Genomic DNA, 21,234 nt, shown 5'->3' with positions numbered 1-21,234 from the left:
ATTAAAGATGAAGATGAAAATAAGGGTTCTTGAACTGTCATTGTTCAGCTCAGTGTAGGAGTAAAAGGAAAGGAATTCTTTGGTGTGGCGCTTCACCAAGAAACCTGTCGCTGATATCTTGCAAAGGAAAATCAAGGCCAGTGACACTGAAACAAGGATAATAATCCTGAATGTATCGCTTGTCTCGATTATTTGTCTTCGGAAACAAAAAAGATACAAGATCTGATTTTGGTGAATTGCCGTTTTTGCAGAGCATTTCAATTGACAAATGAGACGTGACTGATATCGTCACACAGCTGGAAAACATGAGGCTGTGAGTCAGTGAAAATAACATTTGTACTTTTTCAAACTTTGATTTTATTTGTTGATTTAAAATGGACTACATAGTTAACATACTGTAGTCTATTATATCAATAGAGGTCAAAGCAGATCAGTAATGGGAGGGTGAGTGAAAGAAGAGGAGAGAATAGCAGGGCCGGGGAAAGGAGACAAGGGTAGAGGGGATATAAAAGAGGGGAGGAGAGGAGGTGAAATTATGAAGTAAGACAGCAGTAATGTTTTCCAGATTTAATTTAGGCTTTTTTTTTGTCAACTTGAAACAATAAACATAAAGAACCAAACAGCTGTGTGACATAAGGAGATGTAGGAGGACGAGTGAGAGAGGGAGAGAGAGAGAGTGAGAGAGAGCATTATACAACTCAAGCCAGTATAAACACATTCAGATGCCTGGACATGTTCAGTCAGACCTACTTTGTTTATTTGTGCCTAATGTTTGTGCATATTCCCATGTACACACTGTCACAAACACACACACACACACCAGATGTTCACGCAGAAACTCATACACAGGACACTCTGCACACTGTCACAACCTCTTCAACACCTCTGTGCAACAACCTGGCCGCAGCCTCAGCGACGTCACCCGTCAGGCTTCTGGAGGGACATTCTGACTTTTATTCTGTCCCAACAAGTTTAGTGTTGTGTCTGTAATGAGCACCGCAGCCTCTAGGTGGCGCTAGCAGCAGCTGTACACTGCTCTCACTACAGTAGTCCAGGAGCTGTGTCCCTCTCTCTCTGGTCTTTGTTAAAGTATTTACTTTGAAGTGTTGTTTTCTAAATGGAGAGCACCTGTGGTAGAGCAGAGTGTGCGTGTGCGTGTGTGTGTGTGTGTGTGTGTGTGTGTGTGTGTGTGTGTGTGTGTGTGTGCGCTGGCCGGCTCCCACAGAGATTATCCTCTTCTCACGCATATCTGACCAGCTGTCTCTCTCTCTCTCTGTGTCTCTCTCTCTCTCTCTCTCTCTCTCTCTCTCTCTCTCTCTCCCCCGTGTCTCTCTCTCCCAGAGGTTTCCCTCTTGCTTGTGTATTTTTGTTACATTTCCTGCTCCCTCAATCTCGCACAATGAATGAAATGTAATGTGAACGCTGTCAGTCACAGTCCTGAACCCACCAACCAACGATGCTCAGCTCTACAGCGCTCCAGGTTTTTAGCCTCTTTCAGCTCAGTTTTAGCTTTATAGCACGTTTACTGTACAGGGCAGATCTTGTTAATGTTGTTTCCATCAGCAACAGGCAGATGTTTTTAGCAAATAAACTCTGACAAACACCACCTGCCCAGCACCAGAGAGCAGTTAGATACTAGCTGATGAAGAACGTGGAACATCTAGCAGCTAGAGAGACAGACTTTTTTGGGGAGTCAGTTGCAGCTATAGTTGGATACAAAGTGATTTGAACGTCACACTGAAGGAAATATAAGGGTTAAGGGATCTAAATAATGTCAATAAGTTATTTGAAGCTTAAGAAAACAATCACTGCTTACTTTGCTGTTGATAAAAGTTCGAGTAGAACCCATTTCTGCTTTTAAACTGTGTACATAAAGAAATTCTTGTTTGGTTTTATCAGTAAATTAAAGTTGTGAGAAGCATTGCCAAGAGTTGACAAAAGTGGAAAGAAGGGGACAGAGAACAGGGCGGTAAAGAAAATGCTCACATTTTAAGAAAAACGCTTGCAAACTACTTTTCAGTTTCATCTGGAGGTGCTTTTAAACACTTTTCTGCTCTTTGGACGTCCCCAGAGGCAAATTTGGCGTTTGGCTTTATGAAGTGACGTGCGGTTCAGCTCAAGAAAACTTCAAAAGTTAACTTCTTCTTTAGGGTAATATTTTTACAAACTCCTTTTCAGTTTAATCTTGAAATGATTCCAAATACATTTCTGACTTGTTTTTATACATATGCAAGCAGTGGAAAGGGAGAATAGTGAAGTGAAGTGAAGGATATGTGCTGAAAAACACTGTTTACTTATGGACTCTGTAAAAATACACACACACACAGAAGCTCATAAATTGCTCCTTGTGTTGTCATTAGGACCCGTGTGTGTGTTTATTCAGGCTCTGGATTATTGGCTGATAGAAAAACAGACTCATTAAGACTGAAAACACAGCAGCTTTATAATAGGGTTTTCCATGGGCCCGGGTTGGTCCCCTTTAACCGTGCTGTGCCAAGCCAAACCCTGATGACATGCACCACTACAGCCTTGCAGCAGGGGATAGCTGCGCTGCTATGGTCCTGCTTGGTAGGAGGGCCAACCCGTGATGGTCTCCTTCTCTTAGCTGGGTCCTTGGCAGCTAAACTCATGTGCGTCTGTGTTGGAGAGAAAGCATGTCAGCCTTATTTTATTGTTTAACGATCACTTTCAGCCCTATTGGGCTAAGTTACTGCTGATGCAAACTGAACCTTTCCTGCTGAATCTTACCCTCGGTGGGGTGCTTTTATTGTGAAGGAGATGTTATGGGAAATGCAAAAGTCAGCGGATCATCATTATTTGTGCTATGCTTCAATGAAACAGGCCTAATCAACTAGATATGGACATAATCTGCATTATTTGGTAAGCGGATCAGTTTTAAATATCGCAGGGAGGAATAGAAACAGCCACTGTGAGCTGAAAAGGTCTGCAGGCGACTAGCTTTTACTGTGGTTTGTCACCTCCATCACGTCAGCGAGGTTAACAACTTTACCTTGTGAAAAAACACTCACACTGTTCATGGCATGGCTCTGCGCAACTAACCCCCCAGCTATGAAAAAACCCTAGAACTACACACACAAACACACACACTGCCTTGTAAATGAGTGTATGAGCTGGTTAATGTCACATTGGGGGACCCAAGCCTGATAACCAATTCACATTGTGGGGAGTCAACTCTGTAGAGTAGTTTTAAAGTGGAGGAGCTGGAGTATTTCGCCTCATTTAAATTCCCATTTAAACGTATCTTTTAAAGATCCCTTGTGAAAATTGAGGAGGATCTATTGGCAGAAATCGAATAGAATTTCCATAGATATGTTTTTTATTTGTGTATAATCGCCTGAATATAGGAATCATTGTGGCTTTGTTACCTTAGAATGAGCTCTTTTTATTTACAATGCGGGACATCTTCTACTGAGTCCACCATGTTTCTACAGTAGACCTGAACAGACAAGCCAAACACTGACTATGTTTTCTGTACTAGGTCTGATAAAATACAGAAGTTTCGTTATCAATACCAAAACTATGTTTTTCTCATCTTTATTGCCAGACAACGTTTTTCTATATCCACACACTTTTAGAATTCTTACAATAATGATATATAGTATATATATTCTTACAAACATAATATACACAACAACAGTATGTTAACGTTAGAGAAAGAGTGTATTATGCCAAATAAACTATAGTTAGGCAACAAAAACGCTTGGTTATGGACAAAAAAATTACAAAATCTTGATTGAAATCATCAAATGTCTGATTACAAGAAAAAGTTAACAAGATTATGCATCTGACATTTAGTGCCCATTTTAAATACTTTGCAGTATTTTAAAACTCAATTTTATGGTTACATTTCAATTAGTATTAAATTGAGTGTATAATGTATGTAGCAAGTGTGTACAAACGTGTGTGTGTGTACAGTGTAAACAAGACGTTTGAACCCAGAGAAGGGAAAGAGATGAAACTGAAAAAAGAAATGAGTGGGAAATAGTGAGAGGAAGGAGTGATGTCATGTCTAAAAATGAAGCTATTGTGTTTGCACTGTTCCGCTCTCTCTCTCCTTCTAGTTTTCTATGTCACTCTCCCAGTCTCTCTCTTACTCCTCTTCCTTTCTTTCTTTGCCATTATCATCCTACCACCTCTTTCACTAGGTTAGTATTTCCTTCTCTTTCCTCCCTTTTTTAGTCATTATTATCTTTATTAATTTTACTGTCTTCCTGTTCCAATCCCTCTTTACTTCCCTTTCTTTCTTTTCTTTTTCAAGTTTCCTTTCCCTAACTTTCCTGCACTTCCTTAACAGTTATTTTCTTTCTTTCTATATTCTTTTCTATAATTATTTCCATTTTACTCCATGACAGATGTAACTCACTTTCCCTCCTCTACTAAACTCACACACACATTTCATTACAAATTACTTTATTACATATTTTGTGTCACATTTGTTTTCATCTTCCGGTCATGATTTACTGATTTTTTTCTCTCTCTCTGTCTCTCTCTGTCTCTCACTCTCTGTCTCTCTCTCTCTCTCTTTTTCTCTCTCTCTTTCTCTCTCTCTCTGGTTGTCCCTCTGTCTCTCTCTTTCACACACACACACACACACACACACACACACACAGCTGTATGTAGTTTGGCAGTGTTAGGCAGAGACGCCTGCAGGCTGAGGTCATAACTCTGGGAAAACAGGTGGTAGACTGATGCAGGAGAGAGAGCGGGGCGAGAGACATATACACAGACACGAATGCATTATACACACTCAAATACATAAATGCGTTCATGCGGAAGTAGATAAACACACATGCTCCAGCATTTACTAAAAACTCAATTTGGTTTATATTTCCTTTATGCTCAAATCATTACTCAGTTATTATATAACTTTTGTCTATAAAATTCAAACCACATCACCATAGAAATACTCCAAATATTCCTCTAAACAGCAAAGGAAAAGGAAAAGAAAAAAATTTGTTCCAAATGTAAAATTGTCTTCAATGTTTACTGATCCATGCCTATGATGATGCGTTTGAGTCATGATAGTTTCTTTGACTGCATCTCAGATTAGTTTGCAGGGTGGCTCTAAAAGGAGAGGAAAGGTTAAAGGAGAGGCTCTCCCTCTCTCTCTCTCTCTCTCTCTCTCTCTCTCTCTCTCTCTCTCTCTCCATTAAGCAGTGCTACAGTGGGTGAAATGGATCATAATCTGCATCACTTTGCTGAAAAACACACTAATGTCTTTTAATTCTCTGCATCTATTCTCAGTTACCAAATTTACTCCTTATAAGCTGATGGAAAACTACTTTCACTCCAGTTCTTTAAAAATAATGATGATGATGATGATGATGATGATGATGACACAACAACACTAATAATAATAATCTTGGAAAACCTTCCCAAGATTTAAACCTGTTATATATGTTCATCTATATCATAAATATGGCTAATGCAGGGGTGTCCACATACTTCTGGCCATGCAGCATAATATCTGATAGAAACAGGTGGGAAATGGAGAGCAGGCTGAAATGACCTGTGGCTTTGCATTTCTTGAATCCATTTAATTTATTTGTTGTACGGTATGCAGTGTGGTATAGGTTTCCGTATGCACATTTTGTTTTAATTAGATTGTTGTGCTGCTAATTTATGCAATGATGTAATGCAAAACAAAACAATGTGTAAACTCTGATCTTCAGCTGGTGATCAGTGTGAAGTAAACAACCACAAATATCAAGAAAAAAAACAACAGGGCTTTCAGAAAAGTTTTTTTAATCTTTAAAAACCTTTGCATATACATTCATTTGATGAATGCGGGCTATTGTGTTTCTCCTCAACTTATATGTTCCTGAGAGAATAAATTACAGCACTGTATGTTAATATACATCGCTACAGTATGGTAATGATGTTTCAGTGCGGTCCACCTTCACTGTTAGTATTCAAAAGCTGTGTGATTATGGATATTTATGAGGGAAAGAGGTTATGATCATTGGACATTTGTGTGCAGCCTCGTGTTCATGAAGATAATTAGATAGATAAACTTTAATTAGTTTTATAATTTGTTAATACAACATGGTTTTGAGTCTCAGGTTAAATGACGAAATTAATACGTTTTATAATATGTTAACACAACATGGTTATGAGTCTCAGGTTAAATGACGAAAATGCAAAAAATGTTCCTAAACCCTGTTTGTTGACAAAAAACAAATAAATGACTCCACCTCATGCTGCTACCAAACAATGTGATTGTATAATATATAGTTAGTTAGTTAGTTAATTAAATTAATTAAAAAAAGAATGTGCCATTACCTTAATACAATACAAAAATAAAATATAACATATTTTCGGCATGCACAAATATTTTTAAAAAATCCACATATAACATAAATTATTTAAAAACACATAAGTGAATCTAAAGGCTCACTGACTAGCTAGAATGCCGCCTTGTATTCTTCTTGAGAAGATGAAAGCTAGGCTAGTAAGTAAACTTTAAATTAAGATTTTTGTTTTCTCCAGTATGAAACTGCACTCAACTGTTAAAGAATATGCAACAGTGCATTTGTATAAAAATATAAACATTAGAAACCCCTGTAACCATATAAAATGTAAAACTAAACCCAAACAGTTATCATAAATTTAAACATAAAAGTGTTAATAGGATTTACATGAATATAAATTATTGAATTTTATGCTGGGCAAATAAGTATTTAAATGCCATATTTGTTTGTGTATATGTGGTTTTAAAATTTATCAAATTTATCAAAGTATAAAGTATACAAAACTTTTTCATTCAGCATTAACAGATCATCCAGCAGCTCAGAAATGTTTTACCTCACAACGCCAAATTACATTCAGTATTTCCCAGTGCCTCATTCTTTCTCTTCCCTCCATTTTTTCCTCCGTTTCATTTTTTATTGACATTTTAGTCGACAGAAGAGTCTGTCGTCCTTCACTCTGTTCATTACACGGGGGGGGGATACATATGTATCACGCCACTGGAAAATGTTGCTGTACTTTTCCTCCCATGGACGTCCAACCTCAACACTGGGCCCTGTGTGTGTGTGTGTGTGTGTGTGTGTGTGTGTGTGTGTGTGAGTGTGTGTGTGTGTGTGTGTCTGTGTGGGTGTGTTGATGTTGCTACAGCAGGTGCTTTCTGTCAAGTGTTCAGTTTGCACAGAGGAAAGACTGTACAGTGTGAAGAATGTTCCACCTTGTGTGCGTGTGTGTGTGTTAAGGGTAGACCAATGTAGACTCCATTTTGTTTACAGTATCCAATGTGCTGTATATCATATATATATTGTAGATAAACAGTATATTGTTATTAGTATGAGATCCATAATTATGAAACACAGATCTTGTAGTTATGAGACCCTTTTGTCATATATTTGAGAAAACCCAACAATTATTTGTTCTTAAGTTACGTCCACATTTTAAAGGAAAATTTAATCTTTTGAAATTTAAGTGTCAACTGTCACTGTCAGGAAACAGATCTCTAACGTAAAATATTTAACAAATATCACTGTTAAATACATCAAAAATGACATTGATTATCAACAACATTTTATTGAATTTTGCTGTGAATATGCCTGCTCCCCAGAGGATCATTTCTATTGATGTTGCTGAACCCCTGACCTTCCCTCTAGCACCACCCTCAGGAAAACATTTCCCATGAATGCACAGGAAATTACAAGATCTAAAGGTCATATTTTCATATTTCACATTGCTGCTCCCTTGAGGATGAACCCTTTAGATTGTAGTGACCTTTCTACCCGTGTCACCGCAAGGACAAACCTTACATTGAAGGAGATTCTTCTTAACGTAGCAAGTAGATTTGTGCTAAATCAGCTCTCTAGAGTTATAAAATCAGCTCTGTGGTGTCTTTGTGTCTGGTAAAATTCCAAACTGGACTTCCCACTTTATATTGCACCACCCTTTCGTCTCGTGCTCCTCTGCAGAGGTGTTTTTTGGGACTGCGACAATAATTGAAAATGACAAACGAAAATTGCATAAATCCTTCTAATGCGGGTTGAAATATTACAATTTATAGAGTTAGTCAATTGGCCGAGTTTATTCTTCTCTCAGACAGACTTGTCCTTACTGTTTATAACTGCATGAAGAATCTGTGCGTGTGCAGAGAGAGAGACTGAAAGAAAGCGTGTGTGGCATCTCTTGACCCAGAAATTCCCTTCTTTCTCTTCTTCTTCTTCCTGTGTAATCAGTGCACTCTCTTTCTCACACACTTTAAATGAACACACTTCCCACTGATCAACAACATTGCAGATGACAGCTACTCAGCACCTCCTCCACTATCTCTGGCTCCGGCTCCTTCTGTTTTTTATTTCAATCTGCTTCATTGGAATGACATTTAGATAGAATCTGTGAATGAATGTTTTAAGTGACCATTAAAACACATACTCTCATATACCCAAACCTCAATATTTTATGGTATAAACAGAAATCTATCTAAATGTATCTGGTACTGAAAATTGTCAAGTATGAATGTCTGATCAAATTCATAGTCTAGTTTAAGCTTGAAAAGATATTTTTTCTCATTTAAATTTTCTAACCTTGAACTAGATTTTATTTTAGTTCTTAAACTGTCACTGATGCACTGAGCTTAGGACAAAAAGCGCTTTTCTTCCAAAACGAATGAATTTGTAAAATAAAGATAAGCCTTGCTGCACACCAAAAATCAACAATACCCATTTGCTGTACTACAAATAGATCCCTGGATTTTCCAAATAATCCATCAGTTTTTGGTTTGAATTCCCTCCTTCAAAGCAGCCGCTGGTTTCAGTTCATTTCTATTAAAATCAACTCACAGGAATGTGAGTTTTGTCAGCGTTACATTATCATCATCCAATAGATTCCATACAGGAACCTAGAAACTGGTGGTGCATTCAGAAACCTCACATTGGACAAAATAGACCTGTATCTGGAACAATCTAATGATATGCAGGTTTATGGATCTGTGTCCAGTTCTGTTTATTGTATCTCATATGATAATAAAATCCAGTCTATAGTCTTCTGCATATTGACAAAAACAAACGTATCACCTGGTTGTTGTGGAAAGAATCACGAGTTTGATCATTCTGGTGATCGGCAACAAACAATCATTTAGAAAATGGATTTTGGTGGATCCTTGAACGCACCAACGAGTTGAGTTTTCGCAACACTTTTTGTTCTGTTACCTTGTTGTGATGTGCTAATACAGCTGAGAGCACTGACTGTTTTGAAAACTCTCCCTGTGGGTGCACAGCTGCTTTTTTAAAATATCAGGTAAACAATGTTCGCTTCATACTTTTCACAGCAGCCGTGTCTTATTTGTTGTCTGGGTTTAATTTCTTTTAGACATAACGTCTCATGAATGTGATGCTTTCCAGCTGTCAGAAATGAAATCGCAGATGTCCGAGCGTCCTTGAATGCAACTGACAAAAATCAGAACAAACCAAAACAAATGTGCCAAGACAGTCTTAACTCAAGATCTACTTTTAAGCTTTTTCTGGAACTTTCAGTCATGGTCACAGCTGACAAACTCAACAAACTGTCCTCACTGATAGTAAAATCCAAACCTTGCATCCAAATTATTATTGGCTGCATGATTAGGTTTAACCGTCCTCCAATCAGATGTCTTGAACCTGAGGGACGGTGGGTAAGTGGGCGTGGCTTTGGTTTGTGGTGTTTATGTGTAATTTATTTATATTTTTCTCCTCCGTCTGTCTCCTCGTCTTCCCTCCTCATTGAACTAAATTAAGCAAGAGAGAAGGAAGGCTCGTTAAAATATAAAAGCCCTCCATTAAAAATGTACGCCACCCTCTCTGTCTCCCTCTCTGCTGCCATTTTACATTTGGGAATCCAGGCAGTGATGAAAGGCAGGGAACGGAAAAGAAAAGACAGAAAGAAAGACGAGAGGCAAATACTAAATAAGGGAGCAAGCAGACGTATGGACGCATAGACGTAGAGCGCTTGGTTTTGAGACACACACTCGCGCACTCAGAAACACACGCACGCAGACAAGCCGGTCGACATTTTGTGATATTTGCATGGAGCAAGAGGGGAGTTTGGCATGTGGTGGGCAAGACCTCGCTGTCAGCCAGCTGGATTAACAGACAGACAGAGGGATTGGATTGGAACAACTTTATTTACACTATGGTTATAGCACAATATATTTAAAAAAGTCAAAGCAGACAAGAGTGATCATGTATTTCAGTTACATTTACAAAATATCTTTCATATTTCATCTTTTATATCACACATCACGTGTCATGTGAAACTAACCCTGAACGTTAAATTTTCACCCAGGATAGAGCAGATTATATCAGAGTAACGACACTGTTGGATAATAAAATCATTCATAGTTTTTCCTGTCCCACAATAAAAAAAGGCTTTTACTACAGTTCAGTTATAATATCCTGAAGTTCTCAAAAAATAAACCTTTCCATTTATACACTCAACAGCTGGGCAAATCAGCCAAAACGTCACTGTCAGTTGGTTTTAGTAATCTGATTAATTGAACATTTATGAGGGAATCTGCACCAATACACATAAGGCAGGATCTACATCAGCTTATCTTTTTTACCTGTCTTGTTAAAGGGCCAAAGACAGTTTAAAGAAGTTAAATTTATTTAGTTTGTACTCTGCTCATGTGATGTATATTCCTACATAAAGTTGTGCATAATCAAATTAAAAGAAAACCTGAAGTCTAGCTGGGCTAATTGGTGGCTGTTTCCCTAAATTGGAAAATCTAGCCAATCAGAGATTTGTAGGCGGGGCTAACCAATTTTATTCATCAGAGTCTGTTTACAGCTGCTGGGGAGTGCTAAAGCATATGTAAAAAAAATTTGTATTAACCCTGTTGTGGCTCCAGAGGAAGCTGTTTGATACATTACACTCTTTAAGGAATGGGAACGTCATCTTTCATAATTTTAGTCTTAAACCGATATATTTATTTGATGACAAACATTGAGTTAAGTGCTTCTTGCAACCACCAGCACTTGAAAATAAAATGACAATGGCTGAATGGATTTCTCACTCCCTGCTTATTTAAAAAAAAAAATTTAACATGAGGCTGAATTATGAATTGAAGTGAAATGGCACTTCACTCTGATTATCTCACCATTAATGATCCTCTGTCTCTACACTGCCATTCAACACACTACAGCTCAAAACTTTCAGACAATATTTATATGCCACCTACCGTATACCCTGCTAAATATCTGTCATCACTCATATGGAGCCACTGTCCTGCTGATATGTTCAAACTAAAACACTCAGGAAAAGGAGGGTGAGGGAAAGACTATTCTGAACTCCAGGATGCTACGAGAAAGCTGGCATCACACACACACACACACACACACACACACACACACACATAAAGAGAGCCCATCTCGTGCCAAAACAGTGAGTCCCTGCTGGAAGCTTCTCGGTGCTCTGGGAATTAGAATCCCACAATTAAACATATGGGCATTAAGATAATTGTCAGTTGTTGTGCTGTCGTGTGTACGTGTGTGCGTGTGAGAGTGTGTTTGTGTGTGTGTGGCAGACAGATGGATAGGATTCAGCCAAGCACACACACACACACAAACACACCCATGCACCCTTACAGTATTTCCCTCAATACACACATGAAAAACACACTTGAGTTAAAAAAAACAAACTGTAAATATACATGTCAGACATGCAGATATGAACCTGGACTGGAACACACACACATAAACACACAAGTGCAGGCAGTTTGAGGGAGCGGAGCACAGTTTGCCTACCAGAGTTGTACTGTACTGGAAAAATCGAGAAAAAAAACATCGGGCGGGATGGTGTGTGTGTGTGTGTGAGAGAGAGAGAGACAGACAGATGGAGATCTTCAGTGTCTTAGAAAGGCAGAGGATGCCCTCAGCAGGCCTACAGCGGAACTGCAACATCTGGAGAAGGAAGAAAGGAAAAAAAGGAGAAAAGAAAAAAGAACAAAGAAATATTAGTCATTTTATATTTATAGAGCATTACAGCACAGTGTTACATTCATTCACCAGTGTTGATTTTTATGACTATCTTGTGTTTAATGGTTTCGTAATGTTGAAGAGTGACACTTTTCTTCATTCAAACAAACAAATAGAATTAATTAGTTATACATGCTTCCAGTCACTTTAGACTACTTTAGCTATAAAGTATAATGAGCAACTTTAAGATCTGGAAAAAATAAAAAAGTATTTGAAATAATACAATCAAACCTATTGATCAAGCATTATCACAATGCAAACAGACAAAACAGGACAGCATTTAAAAGCAAGGTACATACATACATTTTAAATCATTTATATAATTAAAGTAATTATGGGAGCTAATTAATAAAACAACATGCCACTTCTTAGTGTAAAATATAACTAATTTGGGTTTATAAAGCAGAAGATTGCCACCACCATTTTCTAGAGGCCCCTTCAGCCTGAGCCTTTATTTGCACAACAGCACAGAAAATATATTTCTAATAGGCTCAATGCATTTTTCATGAGCTCTCATTTCACTATTGAAAACAACGTAACAATGATGAAATTAAACACAACCTCGTGTCAGCTCAAGGGGTTAGGGTTCAGACCAGCCTGAAACCATCAGTTTGGGTCTGAAGCTGACTACATGTGGCAAACTTAGAATGTGAGTCACTGTTGTGTTTGTAACTGCAGAAGCTGTTTGTTCACCATCCTTTTCTCTCTCTTCTCTCTGTTTTCCAGGTGGGCTCTCACAGAGAAGATGGCGGCGGCGTGGGCAGTTTGCGTGCCGGACACTCGATGGCGGGTCAGGTGCCGGTGCCTCAGCTGCCTGTTCAGTCGGCCACATCGCCAGACCTCAGCCAGCCCGACCCGTACCGCGGTAAGATCCCAAAAACCAACATTAGTAAGACCAGTAGTTACTAGTTAGGTTCACATTACTCCTCTGTGTTTCAGTGGCTCTATTCAAACATATACAGATGACAAGAAAATAGTCCCTTCATTCATGTGTCCGTCTTTGCTCTGCAGCAGATTTTATGTTAAGTGAACATTGAGCAGAGAAACAAGCATACAAAGAGCCAGTGATAGACAAACAGTGTCAGCATCTGTTGTTTTTGTTCATGCGTGTGTGTGTGTGTGTGTGTGTGTGTGTGTGTGTGTGTGTGTGTGTGTGTGTGTGTGTGTGTGTGTGTGTGTGTGTGTGTTTGTGTGTGTGTGTGTTTCCATATAGACACAGGCATCCCCCACTGGTATCCCATCATGCACTTGTGCACACACACAAATACACCAAATGAACATTTCCAACACAATGTAATAATAAATAAATAAATAATGAAGAGGAAGTAAAAGAGGAGATGAAGAGGAACACAAACGGGGGGGAAATGAAAGTGACAAGTACAGAAGTGGGTGAAGATTAAGAGGAATGAAAACAAACAAAAAGGAAACAGACGAGGAAGGTAAAGAAGATAATAAAGATGAAGAAAGGGATGACATGGAGTCAAATAAAGAGACAGAGGAAGTAGATCTCAAAACAGTCAAATGGGATTAATAATAACAAGAATGACAAAATAGAAGAAACAAATGAAAAGAGATAAAAAAGAGTGTACGTAAAATACATGGGAAGAAAAAGATGAAAAGGAAGAGAAACAAAATGGAAAATTCATAAGAAGATGGGTAGGAAATGCAATATTGAAGAAGATGAGAAAGAAAAATGTAGAAAAAAGAGATGGAGTGGAAAAAAGGAAAAGAGTTGCAGGAGATAAAATGGAGAGGATACAAAACATAAAGGATGAAACAGAGTACACAGGAAAAAGAAAAGAAACAAATCTGTAAAGAGGAGAAAAACAAATATATAATAAATAAAAAGTAAGATGAAGACGAGCATACTGTCCCAGAACGGGGGTCAGAAAGTTGAGGAAGAGTTCAGTTCAGGCGCTCACATGGATCTCAGCTGGCGAGCTTCGACTTCAACGCCCGAACGGCGAAAAGCCTAACGAGGAAGGTAAACGCATACAGTGTGTGATATGAATATGGAGGAGGAAAAGTGTATATGGGCGCGCTGTGGATCAAATTAGCCCAGAGCTCTTTTTTAAAGGCTGAAAATGAGTCTGCTGGCAGCGGAGTTCAGCCAGCGGCAGCTGGAGCCAAGTGTGTAATGAGGTGAGAGAGAGAGAAACACACACACTCGGGTAGAAGAAGTTGTTCCTCACTCTCACACACACACACACACACAGAGTAGAGGGTGTGTAGAGGCTGTAAATAAAGGGTATTAAAATGTTTTTGGCAGCAAACACTTCAACTTCAGCAGCAGAGCTTTGGTTTCCTCCTCTCTCTCAATTTCAGAATAATTATGTGGAGAAGATTTATATTATATTGATAGTATTTTATGTTAATATTTATTTTATGTGTACTTTATACTCTCTTTCTTGCTCTTTAAAAAATGTTTTATCTCTCTACAGCAGGTTGGGTGGTTTTATTTTATTTTATTATATACAATGCAATGAATTTATATGCTACAGACATCATTTAATAATTTAAAGGGCAGGTTCACCCAAATTGAACAAAGCACTAAACGTTGGCAGTTGAGCATAAATCCTGAGTTGTGGAATCAGTGCCCGAATTGGGTCGGCACTCACCAGTACTGAGTACCGGCACTTCTGATTTTTGTCCTCATGAGTACCCTTAGTTCTTATTGAGCCCCACTACGTCTGGTGAGCATAGCCATACCCACCACTGAGGTCCAGGAGGTATGGACGTATTCGTACTCGGTATTTTTTCCGAGGTGTATACAATAAAAGTTGTGAAACAATTGCATAAAAATAACTATTTTTATGTTTTGATGCCCCAAAACCCCCTTAGGAAGTTCAGTTTGGACCTCTGTATTTCTAATATTTCTGAGGTGAGGTACTCCTAAACGTCTGCATAACTGTGCCTCAGTTTAAACACAGCTAGCTTAACGCTAAGAAAGCGTTGAAAATGCCCTAGTTAAAAAGGATAAAAAACGGCAAAAGAATTGGAGTTAGTGCTGAATTAGGGTACTGCTGGCTTTTTGGGTCCAATTCAGGCACTGTGTGGAATCCTTCCTGTGACACTGACTTGTACACTGCTTTTTTTAGTTAGTGGACTACAAATCAATGCACTTTAATGTTCGGTACTAACAGGAAATGATGCAATGTGTGTGCCAACACGTGTCAAGCAACTGGGACTTTGGAAAGTCAAATTGAACTGAACAAAGAGGAAGAGTATTTTATCACACGAAACTTCAGCCAGACACTAGATTAGATCAGACATTACGACTCTGGGGTTCAGACTTGCTACCCTCAATAAGTCTTTTTTTTCTCCTCCGCATTTTGTCCTCCACTGTCACTTTGTGTCTGTCTGGGCTCAATCAGACATTCAGAAGCACAAAGTCACTTTTCACAGTTTTAAGCCTTTTTAAAAGCAGCTATTTATGCACAAGCGAGCCACGATTGTGTGGACGGAGACGTGCGCACACAAACCAAACACAGGCCGTCACTCAAAGCTGCAAACAAAATGCCTCCAGTCAGGCAGACGGAGATTCAAAATGGCCGACAGTTGGTCGTGTGTGAGTGTGTGGGAACAGAGCGCAGTGTTTTGTGTTGACTGAGAAGTTGGCAGCGTCCCAGTGACGGATCCATACAGACGTCAAATAAAGACTGCACTGTTGGGCTGAGGAGAGAGGCTGATAGAGGGTACAGAGGCTTCACGTCTGCATCCCAACTCTCCCGTGCTGCCATCTTGGGGGTCAACTGGAGGATTAGCTGTGTTCAGACACGCCTGATGCTGCATTCACGCTATGTTGGCAGAATGGGAAGAACAGGAACCCCTTACGTATTCTGACTGAACGTTCATTCATTGTTACGGGATGGCCATTGCTACATTAGCTCTTTTTATCATATTTGCATTGGTTTACACAGTGACACAGATACAGTGTCCAGCTCTTATGTAATTAACTAAATTGTTAGTTTTGGTATTAGATACCAAAGATTTCAATGTAGCTGACAGTGATGGACGCTGCAGCTATTTTGCCAATGTTGTCAATTGCTGTTGTCAGACATGTCCAACTTTAAGCTGATATACACTGTTTTTCCCATGTGGATGCTCGTGGATGATAACAGATATGGCATGAATGCAACATATTTTTATATCATCTAAGCAATCTAATAAGGTAGATTTTTCTTTGTGTTCTGTTGCTGCACCCTTTTATTGAACCTAGAAGTGTGAATTTAGTCAGAAATTCCAACCTTCACATTTAGCAATAGGCTTGTTTCATGACTTACATGTACCATAATACAGTCTCAACCTGGTGGGATCTCTCTTCCAAGATGGACAGACTTCTTATTACTATGAGAATTAGCAAATAAAAATCATAGTAGTAAAACACCTGGTCTGCCCTTTCTAGGTTTCAAACCAGCAACCTTTCTGTCGCATGTCTGCCTCTTTAGCTCAAAGCTTGACGTACTGGGCTTTCGACCGTATTTTCTTCTTTTCTCCTGTTCCTTGTGGCCATATATTGTATTTATCTATCACCTTCTAACTCCTCCTCTTCTTTCTCCCCCTCCTCCTGCAGCCCTTTCCGGAGGCCTTCAGGGCCAGAGTACCTCCTCTGTCAGCTCGGAGATCAAGTCTGAGGACGAGGGGGACGAGAACCTCGACACGAAGCCCCTGGACTCCAAGAAGGAGGACGGCGACAGCAAGGATCTCAAAGCTATTGATAGGTCAAGATCTAGGTAACCCCGCCTCCCTCAGACGTTCGCTTCCATCAAAAATCTAAGCTGGGCTGGGACATGCGTTTTCGCAAAACACCTACACTCTCAGAGACCTTCCTTGTTCCGAAATGTCATTGATACATACAAACCTCTTCAAGAGACAGAAACTATTCAGGATGTTACAGTGGTTTGGATTTTGTACAAACTAAATTAGTGCCCTAATTTTATTTTATTCTCAATGAACACATGATCATACAGCATTTTTATGGGATAGAGCAGGAATTGTATACCAGGAAATGTAGCCGTTTCCTGGAGAAATCTGATTTACTGTAAAAATTACACAGGACTTGTACTTCTAAAGTATTTGTACATTGTGGCATCAATACTTCAACTTAATTCAATATTAATACTATTTCCACCATCGGGTAGCAACCACAAAAGTTCAATTCAGTTGAGTTCAGTTGAGGTCGATTTCTCTTGTTTTGGAGAGAAAGGACACAAGGAAGGACTTTAAGCTGTGAGTGTTTTGGGAACCAGCCTCTGGACTTTGATGAAGTGACCAAGTGTGATGAGAAGCAGCTAAATGCATCAGTTAATAAAGAGACTTCTTGTACACGGAATGTCCGTATTCACCAGGCATCTCTCTTTGCCTGTGGTTGCTGTCGACGCGTTTGAGCCAAGCAAGCACTATAAAGACGAAGAGAGGTTCCCGGTGGACATGTAGCTCCCACTTTATCCCGTCAGTCTCTCCATGGTCTTGGGCCTGGTTTTAACTGCTTCTCACACAACAGAGTAGAGCCCACGGTCAATATTCTCAAAGAAGTGCCCGGTCACATTGAGGGCTGGGAAATCAACACCAACAGAGACATGAATATATTCTTACTCTTGGCGAGAATCTACAAGCTTTCAAAAACACAAACATGTTTCAAAGAACCAAAGAGTAAACCTGTGTAACCCACTTCTTGTATGAACATGGAAGCCAGAAAAATTTAAAGTAGTAGAAAGATCGAAAGTGTTGGTTTGTGTTGATTTCCCATCCTGGATGCAGCCGAGCAGCCTTCACCCCTCCAACGAGATTTTTCAAAAGGAGGACGATTAAAATAAGAAATATTTGGATCCCAAACCCAGACATTTGTACATGATGGTGGCGGCCATGATGATGATGTTGATAATGATGATGATGCAAATTGTTTTGATGATTAAGATAAGATACGGATTAAATATGTTGCCCATGCTATGTTACAGGGTTTGGGAATGTGTAATCAGCAAAGCTGTTGGCAGGGAGCTGATCAGTTTAGTCAGCGTGAGTCGGGGCTGAAGACTACAGGTTTGAAAATAAAACAAATCTGGAGGTGTGGAGTTAGAAACACTTGAACTTACCAGACCCCTGTAGCCAGCCCCTCATTGCTGCTTGAGGCTAGAGGCTCAAAGCTACATTAGCCGCTACTAGCAGGCTTGGACAAGAAAGAAGAATGCATGGAATAAAAACAATATTCAACATTGTTATAGGAGTGCAGTGCTAAATCAGTGGAGTACTCACAAAAGTCACTGACTTGGAAATTGTTTTGATGTGGCAGAAACTTACATATTGTAAGTTTAACTAGTTTCCCACTAGTTTACAGCGAGCTCAACTAGCTATTCTTCTTGTAAATTCTGCACTAAAAAATTCAGTTATTTCAAGACACTTCAATCTTCATCGAAGAGTGCATCCTCCTCTTATTTGCTGTATATTTTCAGTCACGGTAGTGAATGAAGTCACAATATTACCATGAAAACTGCAGCACAACACGATGTCTGTTCCCAAGCCCTGTTCCTTGTTCTTTTGTCACTTAATGAATCATCTTGTAAAGGTCAGCAATACCCAGCATCCACTGCTGGTTTGTATTGAGATCTACATACATTAACTGAGCTTTCATCCTCAAATCCTCCCCTTCCTTTGCATCCTGCTCGTCGTCATCATTGGTAACCATAGCAACAACGACGATGAGGACCTTTCTCCGGAGCAGAAGATGGAGAGAGAGCGGGAACGGAGGATGGCCAACAACGCGCGGGAGCGTCTGCGTGTCCGCGACATCAACGAGGCCTTCAAGGAGCTGGGCAGGATGGTCCAGCTGCACCTGAAGAGCGACAAACCTCAGACTAAGTTACTGATCCTGCACCAGGCCGTGGCTGTCATCCTCAGTCTGGAGCAACAAGTTCGAGGTCAGTTTCATATAAAGATACATGACCTTTGACCTCAGTAAATAACAATATAAACCACACATACTGCACCAGACTTGCTTGCTTTTATCTTAATTTGTTAATCTATTTGTTTGTTTATATGAAAATACAAACTCCCCTGTAATGATCACATCACCAATGTACTGTACCTTGTTGTTTACTGACATCATTATAGAAATAGTAAAGAAACTATAAAATGATCAACCTAGATAGTTCATCATGCTAGTGGTCAAATTCTAGTTTGTCCCAGAAACTGTAGAAATAAAAATGGACATCACCCAAATGTTTGGCTGTTGTGAAGCTCAGTGTGGTTGGCTCTGGCCATCGCCATCCTTGCAGCTAATGCAAAAATGGGCAAAGAGGTGGAGCTGAGTTACTAAAACCAGCCACCTGTGACAGCACCCACCTGTCACTCAAAGCAGCCACAACCTTAAATCATAACTTCAAGTATTAATATCATCTTAACCATTGAGTTTTATTAACATTCTATACCCAAGCTGTTTTTGTACCAGGCTGTAAAGGCATGTTGTAAATATTTTAATATTGGGCTTTATGGAGATTGACTTACTTCTGTAGTCAGCCTCAAGTGGCTGTTCAAGGAACTGCAGGTTTTGTTTGTTGTTTCTGGTCATTTAATTCTTTGAGGAAGCACCACACTTTTTGAGGACCATCCCTAAAATTACAGTACTGTCATTATCATGATCTGTTCTGAAAGGAAACTCTTTGAAATGTACTAACAAAAAAACACAGTTAGTCTGTATAGTCGATAAGTGTACAGTGTACACAGGCACATATTTCTTTATTGTACTGTTCTGTTTCGTATACAGTAAGCAACTTTAGCTGCAGTGATATTGGGATCTTAAAGGATGAGGCTGGTAATATTCACAATTTTGTCTTAATTATCGAAAAATCCCATGACAAGACCACAGAAAATAGTGAATTAATCCTTCTAACAATTATTGTCTGTGTATCAAAAGCCTGATATAGCCTATGTTGTATTAAAAACACATGAGTGAGCCACAGTGCTGTACTGTGTGAAATGTTTCTTCATTACCATGGACACACACACTGTACAGTAGTTTATTTTGACTCAGTCATACATACACCATCATGCTGTTTTAAATACTCACTAGAGAACCAGATGTGTAATAATCCACCACTGAAAATATCAGTCAATCAGTCTATAATATAGGAGATTGCTTGGTGTTTTTTTGCATGGGATTTGTTGGTAGTGAGAAAAATATAGAATAATGGCAACCTTTTCCATTAGATAGAATCATATGCAGTATTTGTGCTTTCAAACAATGTATATTTTGTCAAGGTTAAGATGCCTTTACAAATGAGGAAACATACCCCATCCAGACCAATATTTTGGCTTTGTCTTTACAAACTCATGCTGTGCAGCCAAGCTTTGTTGTGTCTAAATGTGTCTAAAATTATACAAAAATTGTACTTCCATTTGATTGAACTGTACAGCCATATAAAGCATAGAGTCTGGGGCTTGAATGCTTTACTCATTAAAAACAGCATAGAGCTTTAATGAAAAGCTGGGTCAATATAGTATTAAAACATAAAAAATGGTGTCTTTATTTTAAGTTTAAAGCCACTTAAAGGGAAATTTAAGGTGGAATTTTAGGGTTGAAAAGGTTCAATTAGATTTCCATCACATGTAGTGCTTCGGGAGCTCCAGAAGAGGGCGGCACTGGCACCTGTTGATTGTATTCAACCAGGCTGAAGTTTTTGGCTTCTTAGCTTCAGTCTCACTACCTATTTAATGATTCAGCACAAATAACTCCCTCACTGAAACAGAGAAACAAAAGACAGAAAACAGCAGAATGAGTAACAGTCTCTCCCCTCTCTCTCCCTCTGTCCAGAGCGAAACCTGAACCCCAAGGCAGCCTGTCTGAAGCGTCGTGAGGAGGAGAAGGTCACGGTAGCATCGGACGGGGCTCCCCTCTCGTTGGCCGCTGCACACCACGTCGCCGCCGCCGCCATGGGCGACGGGTCCAACCCCTTGGGACAAATGTAAAACGCAGCAACATCTCCTCCCCCCCTGAATGGTCAGATTTCACTTATAAACTAATCTGCTGTTGTACCTTTAATTCAAACCAAAGAATCGGATTTCAGAAACCAGTCCAGAAACTTCAAGAAAACATTTTAAAATCCTCACTTGCCATAAAATCTTAAATCTATGGCAAAGTTTTTTTACATTTTGGCTTTTGATGAGTAATCTGGAAAAGAACCTTCCTGTTTTCGGGGTCAAAAGTGATCTCAAAAGATGGACAAGTAAAACATTGTCCATCCGTTGTCCATTA

At 39.3% G+C, this 21,234-nt stretch overlaps 1 protein-coding gene across 8 annotated transcripts in view; it reads left to right on the top strand.

Annotated features, from left to right (window-relative positions):
• The window catches only part of LOC127370171 (transcription factor 4), a 237,152-nt gene that overhangs the window by 207,920 nt on the left and 7,998 nt on the right, over nucleotides 1–21,234 (top strand). For 7 of the 8 annotated variants that reach the window (XM_051411968.1, XM_051411969.1, XM_051411967.1 and 4 more), the window contains 4 exons: nucleotides 12,714–12,852; nucleotides 16,561–16,708; nucleotides 18,672–18,901; nucleotides 20,794–20,944. In XM_051411968.1, the coding sequence (XP_051267928.1) occupies nucleotides 12,714–12,852; nucleotides 16,561–16,708; nucleotides 18,672–18,901; nucleotides 20,794–20,944 (668 nt within the window). Of the gene's footprint in view, nucleotides 1–12,713; nucleotides 12,853–16,560; nucleotides 16,709–18,671; nucleotides 18,902–20,793; nucleotides 20,980–21,234 lie in introns of all 8 variants that reach the window. The other variant, XM_051411970.1, reaches the window with a different exon arrangement.

This window comes from Dicentrarchus labrax, unplaced genomic scaffold, assembly GCF_905237075.1.
Source record: "Dicentrarchus labrax unplaced genomic scaffold, dlabrax2021, whole genome shotgun sequence".
NCBI lineage: Eukaryota > Metazoa > Chordata > Actinopteri > Moronidae > Dicentrarchus > Dicentrarchus labrax.
Note: the sequence above shows the minus strand (reverse complement) of the source record. Positions and strands in the feature narration are given on the sequence as shown.